At 31.4% G+C, this 25410-nt stretch overlaps 3 protein-coding genes across 3 annotated transcripts; 1 reads left to right on the top strand and 2 right to left on the bottom strand.

The window, feature by feature from the left end:
- Nucleotides 1–1783: 1783 nt before the first annotated feature.
- Nucleotides 1784–4015, bottom strand: LOC105799351 (ABC transporter G family member 23). Its single transcript, XM_012629859.2, has one exon. The coding sequence runs from the start codon at nucleotides 3884–3886 to the stop codon at nucleotides 1907–1909; it is 1980 nt and encodes a 659-aa protein (XP_012485313.1). The 5' UTR covers nucleotides 3887–4015; the 3' UTR covers nucleotides 1784–1906.
- A 4310-nt stretch (nucleotides 4016–8325) lies between these two features.
- Nucleotides 8326–9093, top strand: LOC105797679 (AT-hook motif nuclear-localized protein 29). The gene has a single exon (XM_012627619.2). It carries the CDS (start codon nucleotides 8326–8328, stop codon nucleotides 9007–9009), a length of 684 nt encoding a protein of 227 aa, XP_012483073.1. The 3' UTR covers nucleotides 9010–9093.
- A 457-nt stretch (nucleotides 9094–9550) lies between these two features.
- LOC105799348 (uncharacterized) lies at nucleotides 9551–13341 on the bottom strand. The gene is made up of 4 exons (XM_012629856.2): nucleotides 12988–13341; nucleotides 12619–12749; nucleotides 10370–10474; nucleotides 9551–10192 (listed from the first exon to the last, which is right to left on the bottom strand). Exons 1-4 carry the CDS (start codon nucleotides 13057–13059, stop codon nucleotides 9754–9756), a joined length of 747 nt encoding a protein of 248 aa, XP_012485310.1. The 5' UTR covers nucleotides 13060–13341; the 3' UTR covers nucleotides 9551–9753.
- Between the last annotated feature and the right edge of the window lie 12069 nt (nucleotides 13342–25410).

Here is a 25410-nt window from a genome sequence, read left to right as displayed (position 1 = left end):
ATTATCAAGATCGTCTTCTTCTATATACTCTTCAAATTATATGGAAAATCTCAATTCCAAAGTTATAAAATATGTAACATCCAAGGTTATGTTGTTAATATGAGAAATATTTTTTTAGAACAACAAATGTCTTCTAAACCACATTTCAAAGCCTTAAATGTGTCAAATTAAAGAGTTCACGAGTTGTAGAGGTGCTCATGGGCCGGGCGGCCCGACCCGGCCCGGCCCGACGGCCCGCCCGAAATATGGGAGGGTTTGGGTAAAAATATAGGTCCGAAATATGGGCTTGGGCAAAAAAATGAGGCCCGATTAAAAAAATGGGTCGGGCCTCGGGCACCACTTTTTTGGCCCGAGCCCGGCCCGAATATATTAAATATTTTTATTTTTTTAATTTTAAAATACTTTTAAAATACTTTTTTTAAATTTTTTAAATTTTAAAATTTTTTTAAAATACTTTTTTAATTTTTTTAAATTTTAAAATATTTTTAAAATACTTTTTTTAATTTTTGTTTTAATTTTTAAAATAAATTTTTGGTATTTATTTTAAAAAGGGTGGGCTTGCTTATGAATTTTTCCCTGGGCCGGGCTTGGGCAAAATTCTAGGCCCATATTTCGGGCCGGGCCCGGGCCAAAATTTTTTCTGGGGCCCGGCCCATGAGCACCTCTAACGAGTTGTCTATGGTATTTATGTTTGACATCATTCTCTTAAATGATACCATACCCCACGATATGATGTAAATAAACCTTTTTTATTTGCATAATTAGCATCGACTTTATAATATTTAAGTTCACAGTTCAAATAACATATAGCTTTAATTATAAAAACTTGTACAAACTTAATTTGGAAAAGACTTATGCTAGGTTATATATCTTTTTGTAATACTTAAATTAAGTCAAAATAATATCAATTTTATAATATTTAACCTTTATAAAAATATTTTATAAATTGTCCAAACTTTCATAACAATTCTTATAAATAATATATTTTTGTCATTACTTTTAAATGTTATTTTTGTAAATAAGTTATGATAAAAAAATCTATAACATTTTTTATGAATAAATATATTATTTTTATAATATGTAGCATGTACACATAAACAAGTTATGTCTATACTCGACCATAAGTTTTTATAAATCAATATATTATAAAACTTTTATAACATGTGAATTATTTATTATAATAAATTTTTTGTCATAACTTTAAAAAATTTGAGATTTAAATATTATTTTTTATAACTTTATAAAATAAATAATTATTTTATAATATAATTTTTAGAATTTATAATTTAAGAACTTTTTTTTGTCATAATCACCCAAACACTTATATATATCATGCTTATAATATAAATTTATAACTTGTATAAACATAATTCTTTTATAAAATTGAATTTCGTATAATTATTTGTGTAATTACTCTAATCCTCACTCTCTCCTAAGAATTGGAAAGTATAATTGGGTGCTCTAATTACACCCAAATCCAATTACTAGACGACTTTCTAAATACTACCTAAAAATAAAATTGAAAAGAGTGTAATTAAGGTGTTCCAATTACATCTAATTCTATGAAACTCACCTATTATCGTAGTTACCAAAACATGTCACCTTTATATAATTACAAACAATTATATATAAATCTAAATACTACCTAAATTTTGTTTGGAGGAGCTTGTAATTTTAAGCTTTCACGTCAAGGAAAAGGCTGGTGATCCATTTGATTACCAAAACCTATCTCAGATTCTAGCATATGCAGTATAAAATGTAAATACGAATAACAATAGAATAGTTGTGGAAAATAAAAAATATTGATCAGAAAAAAATAAATAAAGAAATAAAATGTAATGATGTAATTCTACTATAGTTAGAGTAGATCACATAAGGTTTATCAACGAAAATTTAAATATAATTTCTATATTGTTGTTGTTGAAGCCTTTCGAGCAAGAATGATCCAACAAAGCACACGATAGAAGAGAAAAAAACCAAACATGATACCAACATTGATCCACCTTGTGTCCTTCTCAAGTCCTCTACTCTTTAGAACATCATTTCCCGACAAAATACACATGTTCCCCGGCCGCCATGAAAAGCACTCATTTCTCAAGCTCCAATACTCATTCGTAAGCAATGTGTCCAAGGGATACCTGTAAAGGGACACATAGTACATGAAGAGCCAGTACTTTGGGATGTTATCTTTGGGGATGAAATAGCCCGAGAAGAGAAAAAAGGATCCTAGAACCGTGCAGATGAGCGAATTCCCGGATATGAAGTCGGGCGAGATCGCACTAAGAAAGAGTACGAGGGAGCTCGCCATTAGGATTATGAGCCAAACCACGAATGTGAAAAACGCGAATGCTGAAATGGAAGGATTGAGGCCTACGATCCAATAAACCGGGACGGCGAAAAGGATGGAAACAGCGAATAGGAAGGGCATGAAGACGATGGTGTTGGCGATCATGTAGGATGAAATTTTGTAAGCTCCCCTTGAGGCTTCTTTCATTAGAACACGACGTTCTTGGAGGTATATTGGGAGTGCTTCGACCGTGGATGAAAGGAGGAAACTTAGACTAAATGCAAATAAGCCTAATCTTTCAGCCACTCCTTCTTCGTCTTTCCTTACTTTTACATAAACGCTTGCCAATCCTAATCCACCCACAATTGCCTGCATGGTTCTTGCTAAGAACAGCTGCTTTGTTCTGTAAATTATCTTCCAGAATCTGGAGCATAGAAACATGATTTCAAGCAAATTTGAAAAGAACCAAAAGTTTCCCATCCGTTTATCGTCGTCATCGTAGTCGCGTTGTTGGATTCTATTGCATTCTTCGTCGGACCATACCCGCGGATACGATTCATATGAGTCCTTGTCTTCCACAACAGTCAATTTGGGGGTTGAAGCTTCCAGTGCAGGCATAATTTCCATTGCAAACTCGAGAGCATTCAATTGAGTTGGGATTTGAAATCCTAATCTCTGTATGTTTTCCTCAAGCAACTCGAGACTACCATTATGAACAACAGAACCATGTGAAAGAAGCAAGAATTTAGAAATGTATCTGAGAATTCTATAGCTTGGTTGATGGATAGAAAGCAAAACTGTTCTTCCCCTAGCTTTAGCCATTGAAGCAAGAAGTTCAATCACTTGAAGAGCTGAAGAACTATCGAGGCCTGAAGTAGGTTCATCCAGGAGTAAAATTGGAGGGTCATGAATCATATCAACACCAATTGAAACCCTTTTTCTTTCTCCACCAGAAATCCCTCTATTCTCTTCATCACCAACGAAACTGTCTGCAACATGTAAAAGGCCAAGCTCTTGCATCAAGCTCTCAACCCTTTCTTCCTTCTCTTTTGAGCTCATTTCTTTGAGCCTGAACTTGGCACTGAATATCAGCGTTTCTCTTACGGTGAGAAGAGGAAGCAAACTATCCTCTTGTGCCACAAATCCACAAATCTTCCTCAACTGATCTGGACTCCTCATCATCAAATGATCGTCAATGGAGATGCTACATGGATCAAAATCTTTATCATTTACCCTTCCTGATATTATCCTAAGAAGACTGGATTTGCCAGTGCCACTTGGACCCAGGATGGCAACGATTTCGGAGCTTCTAGCAACAAAGCTGACCGATTTAAGTACCTCAACAGGCTTAGGCTTTTGCGCCAAGTGAAGGAAGGAATCAGGGATCGATCCTTTCAAGTGAATTGTGTAGGAAAGGTTTCTCACTGTTAATTTGTGAGAAGTTCTAGAATGATGGTGAGATGAAAGGGATGGTGGGGGTGAGTGGTAGGAAGAAGAGGAAGGGCTGGTGGATCCTTGAGGGGAACTGGAAGTTGAGAAGAGAATAACAGAGTCATCTTCGCCATTGATGGTGGGTTTGGGGTGGAAGCAAGCTGCCATTGTTAGAGCTAAAACTTGAGTGTGGACTGCATTTTGTTGAAGGTGGCTGAGGGGGTAAATCAGCGTAGAAATGGAGGTTGGAACAACCAAGTTTTTTGTTTAATGCTGATGGTGAAATATTTGGCAGAGGTTGGTGAACTGAGCAGCTGACCATTAACACACACATGTATAGAAAATTTTTATTTCTTGTACAATTGACTAATTCCATTCCACAAGTAAAGTCGTTCCATAAATGGATTGCCAAACTTCAGCTAAGTTTTAACCAAACTGATGCTTGCAAAATTTCAAAGGCAGGTTTGAATACTTATGCTGCCAGGAAATATATCCCATTTTTGGAATTTCTTTGGACCCTGAAATGTAATATTTTATATTTTTTTATAAAATTTAAATATATTAATTTGAATATTTTATTTTTAAATAATAAATAAATTTTGTTTTTTTTTTCCCTTAGCACCTCCTGAAATTCACACCGAGGAAGAGTTTTTTCTTTGGAATATTTCTAGATAACTCCTTTTAGTTTTATCGTATTTATAATTTAGTCCCTATTTTAATTTAATAAAATTATTTTGATTTGCAAGTGAAAAAAATAGAGTTACTGTGTTTAATATTATAAATTTAATTAGTAATATATAATCTAATTTAATATTTAAATAGTTTTAGTAATATTATGTTATCTATTCTTCTACTATAAAATGTTTTTAACAATGAGTTTTTTTTCTAAAACATTAATATTAATTTTTAACGTTATGAATTTTTTAATTTAAATAAAATATTATTATTCTGTGCCAATGCTTGTGATCAATTACAGCTAATACAAAATTTCAACTCTTGTTTTTACTTATAATAATATTTATATTAATACATTACATATTTATTTAATACACTATCTATTCTCTTGCATATGAATTTTACTAGATTTAAATTTTCATTTTTAACATACTTATATGCACCCTTTATTTGTAATGTTGAATTAATTTTTAGTTTTGAACTAATAATCACATTCCAAATAAAATACAAATTTTAATTATATTTCTCTTCCGCCAATTGAGTATTAGTTCGATTGGCATGAGTATGGGTTTAAGTGCGCTGAAACACATTATCCTCCTATTTATTCGCTGGGAAGGAGATAATCAGATTACAAATAATATATACTGATCATACATCTTACAATATAAATTCAAAAATAAATTGCTTTTAGAATGCCACTTCATATCAATGTTTTAACAATATTTTAAAAATTTTATTTGTTGAGCCAAACATTGATAATGTGAAAGGGAACACTGACCTCATCGACTATCTAATTTATTGACATTTTAACATAAAATTAATTTTAAATAATGATAAAGAAAACGTTGATTTTCTTACTATTTTTAAATTTTAAATAAATAAATGTCGAAGATAAGTTTAAATTTTAAATTCACTAATTATTTTAAATTTTAAACAAAAAACACATAATTTTAAATCAAAACTGGTATTGAACTATTCTATTAGTATTAGTTAGTGATCACGGTTCAATAGCCTTCTTTCATGATTAATTGTTGATGTCAGTTCTAGTCTTATATTACATTTTTAACATACGACATAAATTCTGATCGGCTATACAAAAGATAGCAAATTACAATATTTCATAGAACATGTATTTCTAATACTATAAAATTCACAAGTAATTACCCACACTAAAATTTTGAAATGTAACGTACTAAAGAATTCATATCTTCAAATTTTAATTTAAGCTTTATATGAATTCTTATTTAATTAAAACTGGTTTAGGATTAATATCTCAGTATAAATACTGATTTAATTAAACTCATATGTAACATTTTACTAATAATTTTAGATTTCAAAGTATTTGTAATTTTTTTTAAATTTTTTAATATTTAATAAATTCTCTCTTTTACATGGCTCTAATTTTAGGTATCATTTGTTTTTTTTAAAAGGTAAATTCATTAATTCATTTAATTAATGAAACCATATAATTTAGAGAAAAAATAGCAAACACTCGTAATAAATGGTGAAGGATAAGCTCCATCAACATAACAAAGGCTTTAACCTCAGCATCAATAGAACATTATGACACGTTAACAATTAACTTTGTCACAACTCAAGCCCGACATATCTGGAGTGATTGTAAGCACTTAATATGAAAGGAATTTAGCCCCGGATGGTCCAAAGTGGCGAGCAAAAATCGATAAAAGAATTGAGCATTCACCAAACTAGAGAGGACGGCAATAAAATTATCTCTAAAATCACTTGTAAAACTAAAATTACATGCATAAACAAGACTAAAAAACGTGTTACAAAAGTAGACAAAAACTTATAAAACAGAAGACTTATTAAAAATAGAAAAACAAACAAAAAATAATAAAACTTAAGACAACACGAGTTTAAATCGACACGTGAAATCATTTATTATTCTGAAATACTCTCAAAACAGAAATAGATTAAGAAGTTGATGAAGAGCTGCTCACTTTCCAAGAAAAACTACTGGTGGCCGCTGAAGTTTTAGCGAACATTAGGCACCGTCATCTGTCCATCATAACTTGTGAAGACAACAAAGATACTCATAAAATATATATACAAACTTTTAGGTACCATTGGGTTTTTAATTAAGTATCCACCGTTGATAGTAGTAATTAATTTCTTTGTCGCGGGTGCTTTTCGAAGAAGTAAATAGTTAACCATGAAATGTGTTTTATTTCCATGTAAGGGGATCGAACCTCCAGCCACATGATTAAGAAATGAGGTAAGTACCATCACACCACACCTCATGGTTAAAAAACTATACTATTCTTTAAGTCTATTACTGAATTAGTGTCATAAGTCAACCAAATACCAATTTAATCAGGAAAATTATGAAAGTGCCTTTTCATGATTAAAATAAGTTATATTATTCAATGATATTTTAGTCTCTCTTTTTAAAAAAAAAGCCAATAAAAATTTTGCATGAGGTTGGGATTAAACCCGTGCTATTTATATTTATAAAACAAGACTTTTTCTCTTGAACCAAATAATATTTTAAAATGATATTTACATTTAAATTGTATTACGATATTTTATTATCTCCATCAATTTTGTATATTGAGTTAATGTTACAAGTCAACTAGACACCGACTCACGATTGATGGCGATACCATGATAAATAATTATAGTACATTCAAGATTGTTAATCTGATGTATTTATGTGGTTAAATTCGCTTTTACTTACAATTTAATATAATTTTTCTTTTTAATATCGTACATTTTTCATGTGTTATTATTAATTAGTTTCAAATCATGCTTTTTATTATTTATTGTATGTTACTTTTAAACTAACATTTGTGTTCTAAATATATATAGTTTCCACACACATACACCTATAATAAAATTTCTAATTTTATTTAAACATATCTTAACCAAACCATTATAACCCTAGATTAAGCTGCTAATATGACTTTCAATAACATAAGAATATATTTTTTATCTTTATTTTACCTAAATAGAAAGATTAAAACAATGAAAAGAAATTATATATACAAAATTTTTTATAATATCTAATATGCTTAGTAGCGATTAATATCACGGGCTGCAAATCAAAATTCGTGAGAGATGTACATAAAGTATTTCATGGAAGTCAACCAATTAAATTAGATTATTTTGACTCATTTGAACTAGCTCAATTCGATTTAGTTCAAGAAATTGGAGGCACTTCGGTAACTTGCTCGCCGATTGGTGAGGAGGATATCATAAAATCAGGCCGATCTAACGGCTGGTGAAGGAGATCTAGGCTTGGGTTAGGGATTTTTTTAGATGTTTTTGGAGCTCTAAGCCAAGTGAAGGGTAGAGGGGAAAGAGAGATTCATTTTGGCAGCCTTCGATTGGAATTCTTGTGGCAAGTTTGACGACAACGGTTAGAGTTGTAAAAGGAGAGCAGAAACAATATGAGAAAGATAAAAGAAAAGAGGGAGACACGTAAGAGTAGTGAGAAGTAAGAAGGAATAAGAAAATAGAAAAGGAATAAAAAAAAGAGGTTAAAAAATAAAGAAAAACATGTGTAAATTATAAGGGATGATATGTCAACACAATTTGTGATAAATCAAAGTTCAATAACCAAAATCTAATTTAAAGTAAATATAAGTGATTGTTTTATAACTTACCCTTTGTTTTTTCATTTAATACTAATATAACTATTATTTCAATAAAATAAAATAAAAATAAAAATACAATACTAATTTAACTATTATTTATCACAATAGAATACAAATTATACTTATTGTAGTTTAATCATATTTGTTGTAATATTATCAAAACAACTTTTATTCAACGTTCTGTTGATAGTGCATTATTCAAAATCCTAATCCAACTCAAATAATGAATCCTAATTACACTATTCCCCCAACCCCAACCTATATATATATTTAATACACACTGAAAATTTAACATCAACTACCCTTCTTTTGTCGATGGCGGATTATAAAGAATACATCCCTTCATCACAACCTCATACCTCCGATCATTCATCTGACCGCAACCCTCCTCTAAGCGTCCCAACATGCGGAGGAAGCTCAGAAGTACTGCAAGGAAATACTACAAAGAGGCCCAGAGGCAGGCCTCCAGGCTCTAAAAATAAACCCAAAACTCCTACTGTTATAACCACAGACAACGATTCGGTTATGAAGCCAATGGTTCTCCAAATCTCCGCTGGTTCTAATGTTATTGAAAACATCATCAACTTCGCCCGTAGAAACCATGTCAGTGTTAGTATAATCAGCGCTACCGGCTCCGTTTCAGACGTCATTCTCCGATATCCTTCTCCTCAAGGGGCGCCATATCGTTTTGCTGGAACCTTTGGGATACTCTCCTTGTCTGGCTCATTCTTTGTTGATCATAATACTACACCAACGCCATGCTCTTCTTTTAGTATAATTCTTTCAGGGGGACAAGCCCAAATCTTAGGAGGGATAGTAGCCGGGGAAGTAATGGCAGCAACGCCAGTAACAGTGGTGGTGGTTACTCTTGCAAACCCTTTATTTCATAAACTTCCGTATGAAGGAGATGACGAAGACCATCATCACCAAACAATGCCTAATAACATTGATGGTGCCTCCCAGTGTTACACTCCATTTATTCCTTGGGCTTGTCTCTAGAAGATAAATGACTTACCTGAGAAACTTGGCTACTTCATAAATTTACATTATCTTTTAAGCTAATTTTTACCCTATTTTTTTGTTGTGTCCATTGTTGACTTCATCCATCTTATAATATTTTGTTTATTATGAGGAAATTAGCGTTGATTAATACTCAGTTCCTTCTACATGTATGCTCCTCGTTCTGGTTTTTTTACTAAACCATGAAGTGAAACAGACCCTAGATTTTTAAATTAGATATCTTCTCAATGTATATTTATTTATATCATATATGCAATGCGCTCAAGTAAAAAAAAGAACATCTATTAAATCCATGAAATTTATTATATATAGAAATACTACATGATGCGTGTTTTACTATAGAATGTTTAAATCATAAATTAATATATCATCAACACCTCAAATTTTTTAAAAAAAATCTATTAACTCCAGAAATCATAAATTATATTTATATTGTCATCTCCTACCTCCCTAAAGAATTTAAAAATTAAAATTTCTGATTTGGGCTTGAATTCAGACCACCACAATAATGGATATCTGATATCAAAATATTCGAATTTTTTATATCCATTGTTCATCCCTAGTTAAAGTTCTCACTGAGGCAACGTAATTATTTTGTTCCACAGAAAAGGAAAGAAAGGGAAATACTTACAAAGCCAGGATATAATACAGAGAATCTGGGTTATCAAACCACCCTAATTCCTCTGCTACAATGTTCCATAAAAAGACATTGCATCAAAGAAATCACTTCCGCCCCAACCTCACCAAATGCTCTTGATGTTTTGCAGCAGCTGCCTTATCAGCAGCCTCACGCTTCAGTGCCCTCTTTGCCCGTCGCCCCATTATACTTTTCGAAACTTCTTTCTTCTTGGGTTCACTTGAAGATGAAGCATCAGAGTTCTGGGAACTGCTGGATGATTGCTGAACAGGCCTGGCTTCTCGGCGCCCTGATCTTACATATCCATTGTCACCCCATCTCCGATTGCCGATGCGGAGACTAGGTGAACTTCTGTAGTAAACTTCATCTTCTTCCTCATCATCATCATCTTCACAAGGGTAAGGATAATAATGGTAATAACCTTCCAAATCATCGTACACCTCACATTCCTCCACATTCAAAGGTTTGAACCATGAGGCTCTAAGAAGCAGGCACACACTTTCCTCAAACATGTAGTCGTTGATCCTGATAAAGCCAAAGGCAAATGGCAACCAGAAATGAATCTCATTAGGCAGAAGTCAAGACAGACAATATGTCAACACTTGCAACACGGGATAATGACACTAGGATTTCCTCCCTTGCAAATGCCTACATGATAAAGTACATATATTCAATAATTGAGAATGGAGGATTCAATATTACCTGCCATCAAGTGAACGATGAACGTTCAGGGACTCAAATGGATGTTTACACTGAGGGCATTTAGGTGATTTTCCGTATGTGGCCCACCGAAGGATGCATGTCACACTACAAGAACAAAGAAACAGAACACCCATAAAAAATAGAACCTCCTTGACCATCCAAATGCAGTGAAATATAGAATTTGTAACAGATGTCAAATGTAAAGCAAATAAAACTACATAACCAAAAGAAAAAACAAATTCCCAAGTCAGTCCTGCACAGACAGAATAAACAAGTGAAGCAGTGAGTCTATAAATCCATGATATATAACCTGAGTTCCAAAACATTGAACCTCAGAGTAATTGAGAAGCATAGCTCCACAATAAAGCAAACCCTAACAACTATCATTTATTTGACAATTCTAACAAAAAGTTGATCTGAATATTAATAAAAAAGTAACTGTTTTCTATTTCTTTTCTAAATAGTCAGAATTAGAAGGATAGACAAAACCAATCTCATCCACAGAGTTGAATGAGAAATAGTATGATTACCAAGTTAGAATACTAGCAAACAGAGTTTCTAGATCTTGCAACTTATCTGTTAATTTAATAAAATAGTTTTTGAGAGTAATTTAATAAAATAATTGAACATGACAAACTCGTCTGTTAATTTTAGTGCTCGAAGTGTTTAAGTCAAATCTAATGACAGTGCAGTGTGACAGATTAAGCTAACTGACCTAACAGCCCATCCTGTGTTTTAATCATGCTTCTCAACACATAATGAATGTTCCAGCAGCTTATTCTAGAGTCTTAATTCAAAAATATACCACTAGTTCAACATAACAACCAACTTTTACCAGTTCACAGAAACCTAGACAGCAAAGCATACATTTAGGCTTTGTTTGGTATGGACAGAAAGCAGTGAGAACGGAAACTTTGTTAATCTAATGGTTAAGCTATAAAGTAGGAAGATTAATAAATTTCCATCCTTCATACAAAGGAAAGCCTTAGAGATGTAATAAGCAGAACCTCAAAACATGCAATGAGGTACCTAGTTCTCTAGCACAAACATGCAAATGATGATAGACGACAAGTAACGTACCTTTTCTATTAAATTTTGGCAATTTAGACCAAAACTTCAAAAGGCAGTATGACAGCAATGAAATTTTCAATTAACTCCCACTTTGAGGCACAAAGTATAGCATGCAAGCCATCATAAAATATTAATAAGAAAAGTTGTAAGAAAAGATAAGAAAAAGAACAGTTGCTAAAAAACATGAAATCACAAACATACACTCTTGCAAACCTCTACTACAAAGTTAAAACCCTTTAAAAGGTAGTAACATCTACAGACTATATAAATAGAACATAATAAAACAAATCATGAAAGATAATGCCATGCATCTCGAGCGAGTGGATTGAAGTGTGGTACAAATATATTCAAGCATTCAATGTCCAGGATTTCTAACATGCATCAAACTACTGCTTTAAATGTTAGAAGGGTGCTGTTGAAGGCTCAAAAATCGGAATTAACATATCTTTCTTCCAACATTTTTGGCATATACGCGAGTGTCTGACAAAAGAAGAGGCTGTTGGCTTATCGCACTATATGCCATCAAATTAATATAACAGTTTCCAGAAGCACAGAACAAGAAACCCACACCCATTTCCAGTTGGTGAGATCAACATGAGCATTGGAAAGCATGCCCCACTTCCAAATCTTCACCTAAGTCCAGGGGCGAGGGACCTTGGCCCCTTGATTAAATGTAAAAAACTGTAGTTGGCCCCTCCAAAAATTAATAATTCAATTTAAGCCCTTCTAGGACAAATTTTTAGCTTTGGCCGCCCTAATTTTATAATTTTATCTTGGCCCCCTAAGACAAAATTCAAGACTTCGCCCCTGCCCTAGTCTTCTCTTTCTCACAAAATGACAACACCATAGAACCCAACTCCTCCCGTGAACCTAAAGTCACTTAAAATCAGTGCACCACTTAGAACAATACCGTACCGAACAGTCACCAAAACTATAGGGAACTAAGATTCAGGACTAGCCTATAATCAAACTAAAAAAAAATGAACTTAAAACTGAATCCTAAAAGTTAACATCACTAAAGAAAAAGATAAAAGAGAGACAAGTAGAATGAGAACAAACAAAAGAAATTAAAATTTTAAAGCATGGCAAAAACGGGAACGGAACAGAACGGAAGACATAACCAAGGCAAAACATAAAGCAATAATTATAAATATTGGTTAAGAGAAGGTTAGACAAACCAGTAAGCATGCTCGCAACCTTTTATGAGGGCAGTTTCCTGTAGAACTATCTTATCTAAACAGATAGCGCATATTCCACTATGACTTTCGCAACCCTCCTCGCCAACAGCCCCTTTATTCTTCATCTCCTTCTAAACAAAGTTTCAAATATTCCTTCAATATATTTCAAATAATTGACAAAAAGAACACTAAAAAATTTCTGTTACACAGTGCATAACCATTAATAAACGAAATCTCCATTTTTTTCTTTTTCCTTTTCTTTCTTTCAGTTCTCTCAACAACCAAACCACACCAGAAAAAATTAAATATCCCACCACAAAAATGAAATAGATCTGATTCTAAAAACTGAAAGAAAAAAAAAACAAGTACCTGCTCTTGAAGGGAGAGATTGGGGAAAGCGGTAGCAAGTTGTTCACCGACGATGTTGGTTGCTGAAGTCATGGTTCTGAACTAAATCTAAAATTTTGTTTCTGATTTACAGTCCTAACCTAATTTAACAAACAATTTCCTTTAATTTAATTAAGGAAAAAGAAAACAGTGGAGATGCCAAAGAATTATTCTGATGATTCCAAAGAAAAAGAGGAAGATGGATTAATAGCTAAGAGAGGGGTCGAAACCGAGAATTGATGTCAAAAAGATGTGGTATTTATAAATTTTATAAAAAACCTTCTCTTTTTTTTCCGTCTGTTGGGAGCATAGGTAGCTGACACTAGTCATTCGCTTGGAAGGTGGCAGGTATCTGTTAAGAACACGTATGTTTTTCATTTCACCGCTTCCTCTAAAGTCGGAAAAGGATAAAAAATAAAAATAAATCAGGTTAAAGTGAAATTTTGCTTGAATTCTCGAAATAAAATAGCAAATATCAATATTCAAGCAAAATTTCATTCAGGTTTGTAATTATATTTTAAAAATTATTTTTACCTAAATTCTCCTAAATTTCATACGGGTATTTGGGCTTGTACGGATAATGTGATTCGCAAATAAATTTACTCCATATTACTTATTACTTATATTGATTTGAAAACATAATTTAATAAGAAAAAATTTCAAATATTTTATTTTAATAATTAACATTAATTTAATTTTTAAGTGTTAATAATTAATAAATAACTTAGATTTTTATTTTAAGTAAAGAAATACTTGATAAATAAAATTACATATAAAAAAGTTTATCTTTTATAAAATTAGTTTTCCTACATGATGATGCATGATTTGATTGTATGTATCAATTAAATATATTAAATTATTTTATAATTTTATATAAATTTACTTTTATGATTAATACTATAAATAAATTTAAATTATTTTATATTTTTTATATTTATAATTCAATATTGTATTTGATAAAAATAAGGTCTTAAATTGTTGTTATATGCTATATACAATTTCCTATATTAAACATAAATGAAAATGTGTTTGTAGAATATATTAAATTCTTACTTATGAAATCTATTTAAATTAAATATTTTAAATTCATTTTAATTTAATTTTTTCTGTATAATAAAGATAGCATTAAGCCAAACTAATAAATAGCTCATTCGACTTTGAACATCTTAAATAGTCCTTTTGAACTAAATCCCACACGGAACGAGTGAAAACTCAAAAACCTGGATCTCAGTAAATCTTGATGATGTAACCTTTGTCATATGATTGGCGATTACATTGTGAGTCCTTGGAACATGTTGAAAACAAACCTTCCATCCTTGAGACACCATTTGATTAATCCCGCCTAATTCCATTAACTAACTATCCTCTGCAATTCCCTCTACAATCATTTCTATCAAAAGAGCATTATCACTCTCAACTTCTAAGTGACAAATCTCCTTCTCCCATACTAAACAGAGCCCTTCCAATATAGCTCTTGCTTTGATCTTAAAAATTGCTTCCTTACCTAGCAACCATGAGAAACCCAGAGCCAATTAGCATCAGCATCTTTAAACACTCCCCCAATATCAACATAAGTTCCATTCGAAGAAGCAGTTTCATATGGATTAAAACTCAATCCTGTAAATATTGATATAAAATCCAAATCACAATTAGAATAATAGCCTAAATATATTACTTGCATATATGTTTATATAAAATCCATATAATGAAATCTATTAGAATGAAATCCATATAATGTATAATTAGAATAAAAAATCCATATGAATATAATGAATCAAAATTAGAATAAAAATTTATTTAGTATAAATTATAATAAAATCAAATTTTATTTATTAGTAAAAATATTTAAAATAAATTGTAAAAAATTTAAAAAGTAAAATCCATTCCAAAATCTATTAAAATAAAAATTTTACTCTATTTAATATAATTGTATACAATTAATAAAGGTATCTTCATTAAAAAGAAAAACGTATTTCGTTTTAATTTTTACGATAATCATGTATGTGTGTTTGTATTAATACTTAAAATTTTAAAATATTGTTAATTCTAATCACGGTAAAATTTCAAAACCGGTGCATCGCACAAATTGGTTGTACATATTTATTAAAATGTGTTATATTTATTTGTTAATTTTTTTGCAAAATTTTCATGAATAAAATTATTTTTAAAAGTAAAAAAATTAATGACAAGTTTATTTTTTTTAAAAACTTATTTTGTAAATATTTAATAAATAGACATGTCCATGAACCAGGTCAAAGCCTGAATTTAAAAAAAACAAAATTCTAAGTCCGAGCTTGGGCTTGACCCGGCCTAACCCATCCAGATAACTCATGTCATTGTTCTAAGTTATTCTTGAACCAATAAAAATAGGGGTGAATCTAGATTTTTTTTAGCAAGGGCTAGAATTTAATTATAATTTTTCTATAGATCAAAATATAAGCTTAATATGTATTAATTTATAATTTCATTATTTTTAAGGTACTGAAACATACTTTTTTTCATTTTAGGGAGTTAAAGTGTAATTTTACTATGTTAATTTATAATTTCTTTATTTATAAGAGTATTGAATAGAAAATTTTTCATTTTGAGGGGAACAAAGTTCAATTTCACTATATATTAATTTATACTCTCTATTTATAAGAGGATTGAATTGATTTTTATTTATTTTGGGGTCTAAATAGAAATATTATTATTTCTCTCTTCCATATAATAGATATTATTATATATAAATAATTTTAAATTGTAAGCTCTTTCTCATAAATTTCTTCTATGGAAGAAAATCTAGAGAGCTTATGAAAATAGTGAAGAAAGTTACACTTATTTATAGAGTAAGTGTGAGCTATAAGAATGTTCTCTAGTTGATATAGGTTTAAAATGGATCATATAAAGAATTGTTACATGTCGACAAAATGGATATGTCACGTGTTAAAAAATTATATTGTTCACGCTCGGTTGTGGCACTAAGACCTTATAATATAATATATTTATATGGTATGATATATGATAACCATTTTATTAATTTTAATATTATATTAATTAACTTATTGTTGTTAAATATTAAAATAAAATATAACATATTTTTATTTTTAAATTATTTTAAATTAAAATTGAATAGAAATATTTAATAAAAAATTCAACTTTAATGGAAAAATCAATTAAATAAAAGTAAAATGATAAAATTCAATATAAAGTTAAAGTATAAAGGTAATTTTCTTTTAGTTCATAAGTAGAACAAGTTAAACTATATATTGCAAATTTTAAATTTTGGCAAATTTGCACATTAATTAAAAGAAAACCAGAAAAATAAGATTTTTTTAGTTTGTAATTTTAATAAGGTAAATTATATAAATGTGTCATTCAGTTATATGTAAGTTTTATTTTAGTCATCTAATTATGAAAGGTTATAATTTGGTCATTCAAATCTTCGACATTATATTTTTGGTCACCCAACCATTAGATGACTAACAAAAGAATGACGTGGATTTACAAATTCAACCTAATATCCAAAATCTTTTTTTACTGCTTATTTGTTTGAATATTGAAACAACACAATTTATTTACTAAACCCTAAGTTTGGTATTTCTCGTACCAAAGAAATGAAGAAAGGGAAGAAGAGAAGGAAATAAGAGAATGCCAAAAAGAATAAAGGTACCCAATGTGGTTTCGTTATTTTATTGTTGTTTTTCAACTAATTTTTTGGTCAATGATAGTTTAGGTAGAAGAATTCTTTTAGCAAAAACTATGGAGATCAATTTCGTAATTCATGTTGCTTTTTTAAATGGTATGATCCACTGATGATTCCTTGTGTAAGAGATGTTCTCCTTGAGTATTAATAAAAATCAAAACATGGGAAAGAGGAAAACAGAAATGAGAGAATGTTGTGGATTTTTTTCTTTGTTTGCTTGTGTTTTGTTGGTATGGATTATGAAGTGAAAGAATTATAAAATTTAGTTTGTATTTAGTGTTATGAACAAAGTGTTGTGGGTTTTATATTGTGGGTTGATATGCTTTTTGTATGGTGGGGTTTAGGTTATTTTTAAGTTCAAATTTGGAATTGTAACGAAATTTGGGGTTGTACTGGAACATTGAAAGTTCAATAGAACTTGAAATTTTAATGTTTATTGTAAACTTCAGTAAGCTTGAATGAGAATAGAATTTAACAAGTGTTAGAAAATGAAATTGAAAAAGATTTCAAATTAATATGGTAAGTCGTAAAGAAGCTAATTATAAAACATTAAAGGTCAATAATGTCAATTGTTTAGAACTTAATCAAAAAAGTAATGTAAGCTACCAATAATGTAATGAAGAACCTAATTACAAAACAATGTAGGCATAAGTAGTTAATATAACAAGCTGCCAAATAACCTAATCACAAAATAATGGAAACAACTAATACAATAATTTCGAACTCAAGCGTTCAATATTTCTCAAAAGACAAAAAGCTACAAAAATTAATTTCCAATCATGTATCCTTCAATCCATAATTGGCTTTTTTGTACGAAGTGTTTCATCTTTAACAAGGTTTGAGATAACTTTATTGACTGAGTGGAATGGTCACTCTACAAATTTCAATCACAATAGGCATCCATCGAAAGTGAATATAGATGGTGGTTGTTGTTGACTTAAAGGTTGAGGTTTCTTTCTCTTTACAAGTAACTTATGCCTTGAAGGTTGTTTAGTTTGAGGTTGTTGCTGCATTGATTGAGTTGAAGGTTGGTGTGTTGTAGGTTGTTGTTGCCTTGCCTTTTGACTTGTTGTAACAACTAGGTCTCTTGCAACCTGTATGGACAACTAACATAGTTAGACAAGTTGCCAAAAACATAAAAATGACATATCAAGAAATTTATTCTAAGGAATACTCACATGTTGGTGTAGTCTGTTACCGTCACCAATTATCCTTTTATATGTCCTTACATTGTGCCTATTTTACCTTACTTTGGGAAATTGATTTGTTGCCTTTTCTTGCTCAATCTACCACTAGTAGATGAGGTTTCATGAACTTCTTTTCTTCTATTTTTGTTAGGTCTTCATAGTGGATTTCTCATAGGTAGTGGAAGATAGGTTCATAGGGTTCGTTTTTTCTTAGTATAACACTCCTTAACATAAGTTTTTGGCCTCTCATTCTTTATCAACATTACTGACACTACATGGTTGCATAGGATGCCTATCAAATCCCTTTTTTCCGTGAACGACTTTGAGAGTCTAGATCTACCACATGCTAGTTGGTTGAATCATATTTAACTTGTCACCTTGGGCCACCAACATGTTTGCACCACCAAGACAGAGAATAAAACATAGTTAGTATCCATTATAAAAAATGAAAAAAAAACATGTTGGAGGGAGTCACATATTGGACTGCTCGATAACGATGTCTAACTTTTTTAAATCTTTGGACACAAAGGTTCATTGTACTTCTTAGTTGCATATCCTTTTCTTGACCATCCTTTGAATCAGCTTTGTGCTTATTGCCTTTATTATTGCCAAGATAGGAACATATCTTTGTTCCAAAATGAACTAGCTTATTGTAAAATAAGTTGCTAATCACACTTGTTGTTTAGCAACATATCTCACTTGCTCTTAGTTGAGAAATGAGATCTAGACCATTAGAGAAGGTATTTCTTTTTCAGCTAGTTGTATGCCTCCACTGATAATAACTTCAATTCAATAATTGCATCCTCATATTCTTTCACTATTGTAGCCCTGACAACTTTCCAAATGACATCTTTCAATGCTTTCCCTTTATTTGTAAGCTTAGACTTGAAATTTGTGTAAATGTGCCTAACACAAGTTTAGTGTTATTCATTAGAGAAAACTGTTGGAACATTTTCAAATATTTATAGTGTTCCAATAACTATAAAGAATGGGTGTAATTAATCAAAAGATTATAATATTTGATTTTTGAAAAAAATTATAACTATTTAAATAATATTATTTGAATAGTTATAATATTAAATTTATAATTATGTGTTTAATTTAAAACATTATTATTCAGAAAGACACATATTGATGAAAGATGTATTTATGAAGAGACATGAAAATTCCTATAAATAGGAATAGGATTTCATTTGGAAAACACACCAACAAATTCTAATATTCTTTCTTTCCTTCCTTCATTTTCTAATATTATTAGATTATTCTATAATGAATTACTGCAGAAATCTTTTGTAGAAATTGAGTTTTTGTTATACATTGCTCAGTGCGTAGTGGACTATTCTCGTCAGTGCAAAACACAAATAGTCACTGGCTTCATTGTATCCTCGAGGTTAATTTGCTTGGAACTCATTTGCACACCGAAGATAGGTGGGGGTGAATATAACCTTAAAGATAGTGGCTTGATACACGTCTTGGAGCCTTGTCCTATTTTTTTCTGTTCGAGTTCCGTTTGTGTGTTCGAGATTTTCCTCACCGAAGATTAATTAAACTAACAAAAACTTCTTCCAATGCTTCCACAAGTCCTTGTAACATGAATGTACGAAACTACTAATAAGAAAAATATAAATACTAAACCAAAACATGACTAGGATGTTGTTAATAAGCATGGTACCTTTTCCTTATCAGACATAACTGGGATGTGGTAGGAGTTTGTATTATCCAAACCATTCTTCAACAGATCAAGGAACCAACTCCAAGAAGCACAGTACTCACTTTCTACAACAACATATGATACATGATGAATGCAATCATTTGGACCAATCCCAACAACAAACAACAAGTGTCCACCGTAATACCCCTTCAGGAAACAAACATCGAGGTTGATAATTCACTAGCATCTAGCTTTAAACCCACATTTCACAACTTGTAGACGTATTTATATCCTTTAAAATAACATATTTTCTAGGTAACATATAGTTTTGGTCTTAGGATTTTTGTGCCTAAGCTCGCCCAAGTAGTTATAAATATTGGCATATTTGGCAATTTCCAACAAGTTCAAATGCCTTGTTCTTGGTCCTATTACATTTGGTTAAGGATATGAGTCATAAAATTTGTTTTGACATCTTTATGCAGGGAGGTGAGGGAATAGTGACAAATTTTCCTAAGCAATGCCTAATCTCCTTGTACATGGCATGATTTAAATTCAATCCACTCATCAAGTTGCAATCTCACTCCTATACATAATCTAGATCACTTACCCCACTAAGACTTTCATCTCGAAAGCTTAGATGCAAACTGAATGACAAGAACAACTTGCTTGTAACAAATTTACACAAAAATAAGTTCCTCATACGAACAAGATAATTTATCTCTCAATCTTGTACATAAAAAAATAGCAAGCATTTTCTTAAGCAATCGTATAATGGCTTGTAAAAGTATAATCAATGTGAATCTCTAACTCCTTGAATTCATTTTGGTAAAGTCTTTAATATGGAATGAATCAACAAAGATCTTATCGATGTAATCTTTTTTACAATTCAAATCTCTTCAAATAAGAAAACTTGATCAAATTAAAAGTCTTCAAAATATCCTTACATGATTTGATTTCCTTCACATTTTGGCTTCACTAAAGTACGGCTAAAAATCCTCATAAGTGTGTTTTAAGAGTCCCAAATTTTTTTTTTGGTCAAAACGCTAATCAAATATGGCAAATTATATTGCTTGCCAAATATAAGTTGAGTTGCAACTAGAGTTGCACCTATCCCATGTGACTAGCACTAAAAGAATGATGCCCTAAGAAACAGAGCTCCTTAAATGGATTGGAGATTGATAGATGAAAATGATAAGATGTGGGCTAAGGTTTTTACTTACACTATGTTTGTATAAATAATTGTAAAGGAAAGGAAAATAATAAAAGAAAAGGAAATAGTTTATGTTTATTTTGTTTGGATAGTTAAAATTAATAAAGGAAAGAAAAGTTAATGATTTTCTCTACCTTGATTTGGTTAAACCGTGAAAAGTTAAGGAAATGATTATTTATAATAAAAATTTTCAATTATATCCTTCTTATAAAATAACTTACCTAAAAGGTTAATAAGATAAAAATGGTATACTACATCTTAAAAGAAACATCACTTTCCTTTTCTCAGGTTTCCTTTTAAATTGAGGTAATTAAAATTGAGTAACTCAAGGAAAAATAAAGGATATTCAACTCATTTTACTTTCTCTTGCTTAAATAAAAATTATCCACACAAAAGAAAGGGTATTGTTTTCCTTAGTTTTCTTTTCCTTATTTTTGTTCAATTCAAACATAAACTTAGTAAATATGTTAAGGGTAACCGTCTCATTAACACGAGGAAAGTCAATCATCAATGGAAGACAAGAACTAAAATAGTAATTACTTTGTATTATTATTTTATGTATAATATATATTTTATCAAATAAATGAAAATGTTAAAATAAATTATGCCCATAATAAGCAAATCCACATTTAAGCATATCTATTGTACTCTCATTCAATACAACAACTTTTATAAATGATAAATTAATGCAATAAAAGGTAATACAAATAATAAATTGGATATTGACTCTAGTAGTTTTTTGTAATTCAGTCGAAGGGTTATGCACCTAGTCCGATGGGCAATCCTCATATAAAGAAAGTTTAGCAATCCAATCACAAACCATGTTACAATTCCTAGGGGTGAATCGAAAAAAAAACAATTACAACCATTAGGAATAAGTGAATGTCCACCACAATGGTTGAGGATTCCCAATGGTGGTCCAAGTTTCAGCTCAGAGTGCTGATGCATAGCTTGTTGTGAGATTTCAAGATAACTAGTTGCCATTGATGATTAAGCATTAACTTAGAGCCAAACCTCAATGCATAAGCTTCAGCTGCCAATAGTGAAGAGGAAGGCATTAGTGCGTTGGCTTTAGCAATTACACTTCTAAGATGGTTGTGTACAAGGGCCACTATTCCAACTTTGGGTGAATCAAAAGAGAAAATCACATCATAGTTAATCTTTGAAAATTAAACATTGATAATGATAATGAATCGCAAAGAAAGAGAGAAAATAGAACACACAAAATTTTACGTGGAAACCCTTTTGGGAAAAAACCACGGGCAGGGGAGAAGATAATTCACTACGTCAAATTCGAATGATGCAAGAGGAGAGACGATTACGTCTATTTATAGGTTTAAAACCTTATTCTAATCAAAGTCAAATAGAAGTAATGCAATAAGATTAAAACATCTTATTCTAATCAAAATCAAATAGAAGAAGTAAATTTCTATATAGATTTTACTTGTGCAGCTTGTATCGTACCGCGGAGGTCGGACACACCCCCGGTTGCGACCTCAGTCCAATATTTTGCTTATTGGGGATCTACGATAGGTTTTGGCCTTCACCCTTATAGATCCTCCTATCTTGCCACTTGTATTTTATTTTAACAGGAATTTGGGTCACACAACTTCTAACATAATCTTTAATGTCTCTTTTGGTGAGGGATCCAAACCAAATCTTGAAAGGATCAAATTGGAGTAAAAGGAGGATTTGCCTATAGAAAAGAGTAACTTTGGAACACTTCATTCCACACTTTGACCGAATCTTTCAATTTTCCTTTCGAAGATGGCGATACCGTGAGCTTTCCAAATCTCCCAACAAATAAATGCAATAAGATCAAGGACAAGGAAAGAATCTTATGAAGTGAACATATCTTGAATTGGAATCCACCATTAGGCAAATGATAGAAAACCTTATTGGATTAGGATCATAATGAAAGTGTGAAGCTTGCCAAGTCGTTCAAGTCAGAGGACAAAAGAAGAAAATGTGCTCTAACGATTCAAAGTGATCATTGTATCTTGGGCAAGAGGCCAAGAAACTTCGTTGTCTTCATACAAGATTTTCATTGGAAACAACTATATGAAAGCAAGCTTGCTAAATAGTGTTTGATTTTGGGGAGTTCTTTTAGGTTCTAAATTGTGTCCCATTCTTTTTCTTCTTTCAAGTGTGATTCAAACAAGAGGCATTTTTCATGGAGTTGTCACGAGATTGACGAAGAAAGTGATAACTCAATCAAACTATGAAATGATCATGTTTCATGTGATGCCAAATAATATAGTCCTCCAAAGTAGATCCTATCGGGACTTGTTTTTTAACTTCGACTTCAAAGGCATTGAAAAGGGAAGAGAGAGTGTCACAGCATCCTTCCTTCTCATCATTGTTAATGAGATGTTTAACCAAATGAATATCATTATTCGGGGAGGATGGAAAGAGACCTAAAAGAAAGAATAAAAAATGGATCCATCTATCCTCCCAAATAAAGATGAGGTTTCCATTTCCAGCATTCCATCTAGAACCCATTTTAATAAGAAGGATCTCCTCTTTTGAGACTTCCAAACCCAAGAAAGAGATCGAGAGGAGATAGCGAGGCATTAAAAGAGGAAGTAGAGTGAAAATAGATTCCTTTCATAAATCAAGCCTAAGGTGCCTCTAGATTCTTGATGGGTCCCCAAACTTGTTTTACACTAAAAGCCGTATTGAAGCCTTGAAAGTCTTTGAGGCCTATGCCCCCATCACTTTTTTTTTTAATTTGTCAAATTTAACCAACTTAACCAATGGGTTTAGCCATAATCTTCGTCCCTCTCGCTCCCACTAAAATTCATTGAGAAGAGCACTAAGCTTGTTGCAAATGGAAGCGGGAAGCTTGAAGCAATGCATTGCATTGCAAAAACCGGGATAGGAGCCACGACAATTAAATATCCGAACCAAGTAAATTCACCACAGTAAACAAGTCTTAGAAGCTTTTCCAGCCGCATATCATAAATTTTATACATGCCACATTATTTTTTGTTTAAATGTTAAAATTGGATACTTGTATATATATATATATAAAGCATTTAAAAATGAAGACAAAAATATTACTCTTTTAAAAACTCTCCGAGTTCATAAGCTTAAAATAATCAAGCATTCCCATAATAAAAATACTAGTGTCCAACGCACCAAAGTCCAAATCACCTACAAATATTCGCAAGCCACCACCATGTTTTAACGTGTTGCAGCTTGCAAAGCACCGTGAATTCTTGTAATTCATCTAAATCTAGCTTAAGATAGGCATAGACACTACATGAAAAAATATAACTCATAGATCGAGTCTTAGTTCAGTTGATCTTTGTTATAACAACCTAAAGAATTGTATATAAAAAAATGAGTAAAAAGGGGCTTCAAAGACAATCTAATAATACCTACTTACAACACATAAAATCCCTTAACTTATGTGCAGTTGCATGCAACAAAAAATGGACCTCTACATAAACATGAAGTCCGAGAGTTCCATTAATCGATAGTAAAGATCATGTCAGAAATATTTTCCTAAATCTAATTTCGGAAACGTTTCGCATTCACAACAAACAACGTAATGCATTACACATCAACCTGTAACCAAACAAGTAAATTTGCATTCTAGATTAATAATACCATAGAGAATCACAATGCAGTCCACCTATTACTATAATTTATGCATACTTCATTTTATGTTCACATTAGTCAAACATTTACACACAGATTATATAGTCAAAAAGTTGAATGAAACATGCAGTATCTTAGGGGATAAGTATCTTCAGAAGCCAAAATGACATCTCCAACTTTCCACAAGAGACGCATAAAAGCCGGACGAATACCAATGGGATATTGCATAATTTCCTATATATTGTATAATGCTAATTTGCAACAGGAAGAAAACATTTAATTAATTAAAAAAAGCAGCTATGGCATTAGACCTATAATGCATGCAGGTTCAGATGTGCCTCCTGGGACTGGTGGGGCGAAGCAAGATCATTAAGGCATGTCCACATTGCAGGAATCCCACACCAGCAAAGTGGACCAACCACAGACAGCGACATCAATGTAATGCACTTTTGTCATTGGCTATGAATGATAGGGACACAACAACTACTTCTCAAACTGAAGTCTCATCGATTCCACATCAACTTTGTGGTTCAATCCAAACCAAAAACCCAACCAGCACAACAAATGCTAGCGTAACTGTGTTAGATCTCATAATGATTGCTATTTGATCAAAATGATGAAAGAAAAAAAAAAGAGTTAGAAGAGACAAAAGAAATGATTTTCATGGAGAAATTTTCCATGAAAAATTTGTCCTTCAATACAAGACGACCGTCATCAACGGACGCATAAAGCAAGGTTCATAACACAAATGTCTTTTAATGGTGAAAACCACTTCTACACTATAGATTTCACCTCTGCAAATCACAACTTTAATGCGAAAAGAACAAGAAAACAAAACAAACGCAACAACTTGAAGAATTCAAATGTTCAGTATAGGATTTCTTGTTCTTACCTTTTCTTTTATATGATTTGCAATTACCGTACAAAACATATCCGAGTTAGTGTATGGAATTGTAGACTCGTGGACAAATGAAGTATCTGATCCTTTCAGTTCAATTTCAAAGGCAAATAGGCAAAGGCAAACAATAAAAATCAAAGGTCGAAAACAGTTGAAAATCAAAATAAA

Source organism: Gossypium raimondii, chromosome 9 (assembly GCF_025698545.1).
Source record: "Gossypium raimondii isolate GPD5lz chromosome 9, ASM2569854v1, whole genome shotgun sequence".
In the NCBI taxonomy this organism is placed as follows: domain Eukaryota; kingdom Viridiplantae; phylum Streptophyta; class Magnoliopsida; order Malvales; family Malvaceae; genus Gossypium; species Gossypium raimondii.
This window is presented reverse-complemented; position numbering and strand designations above follow the sequence as displayed.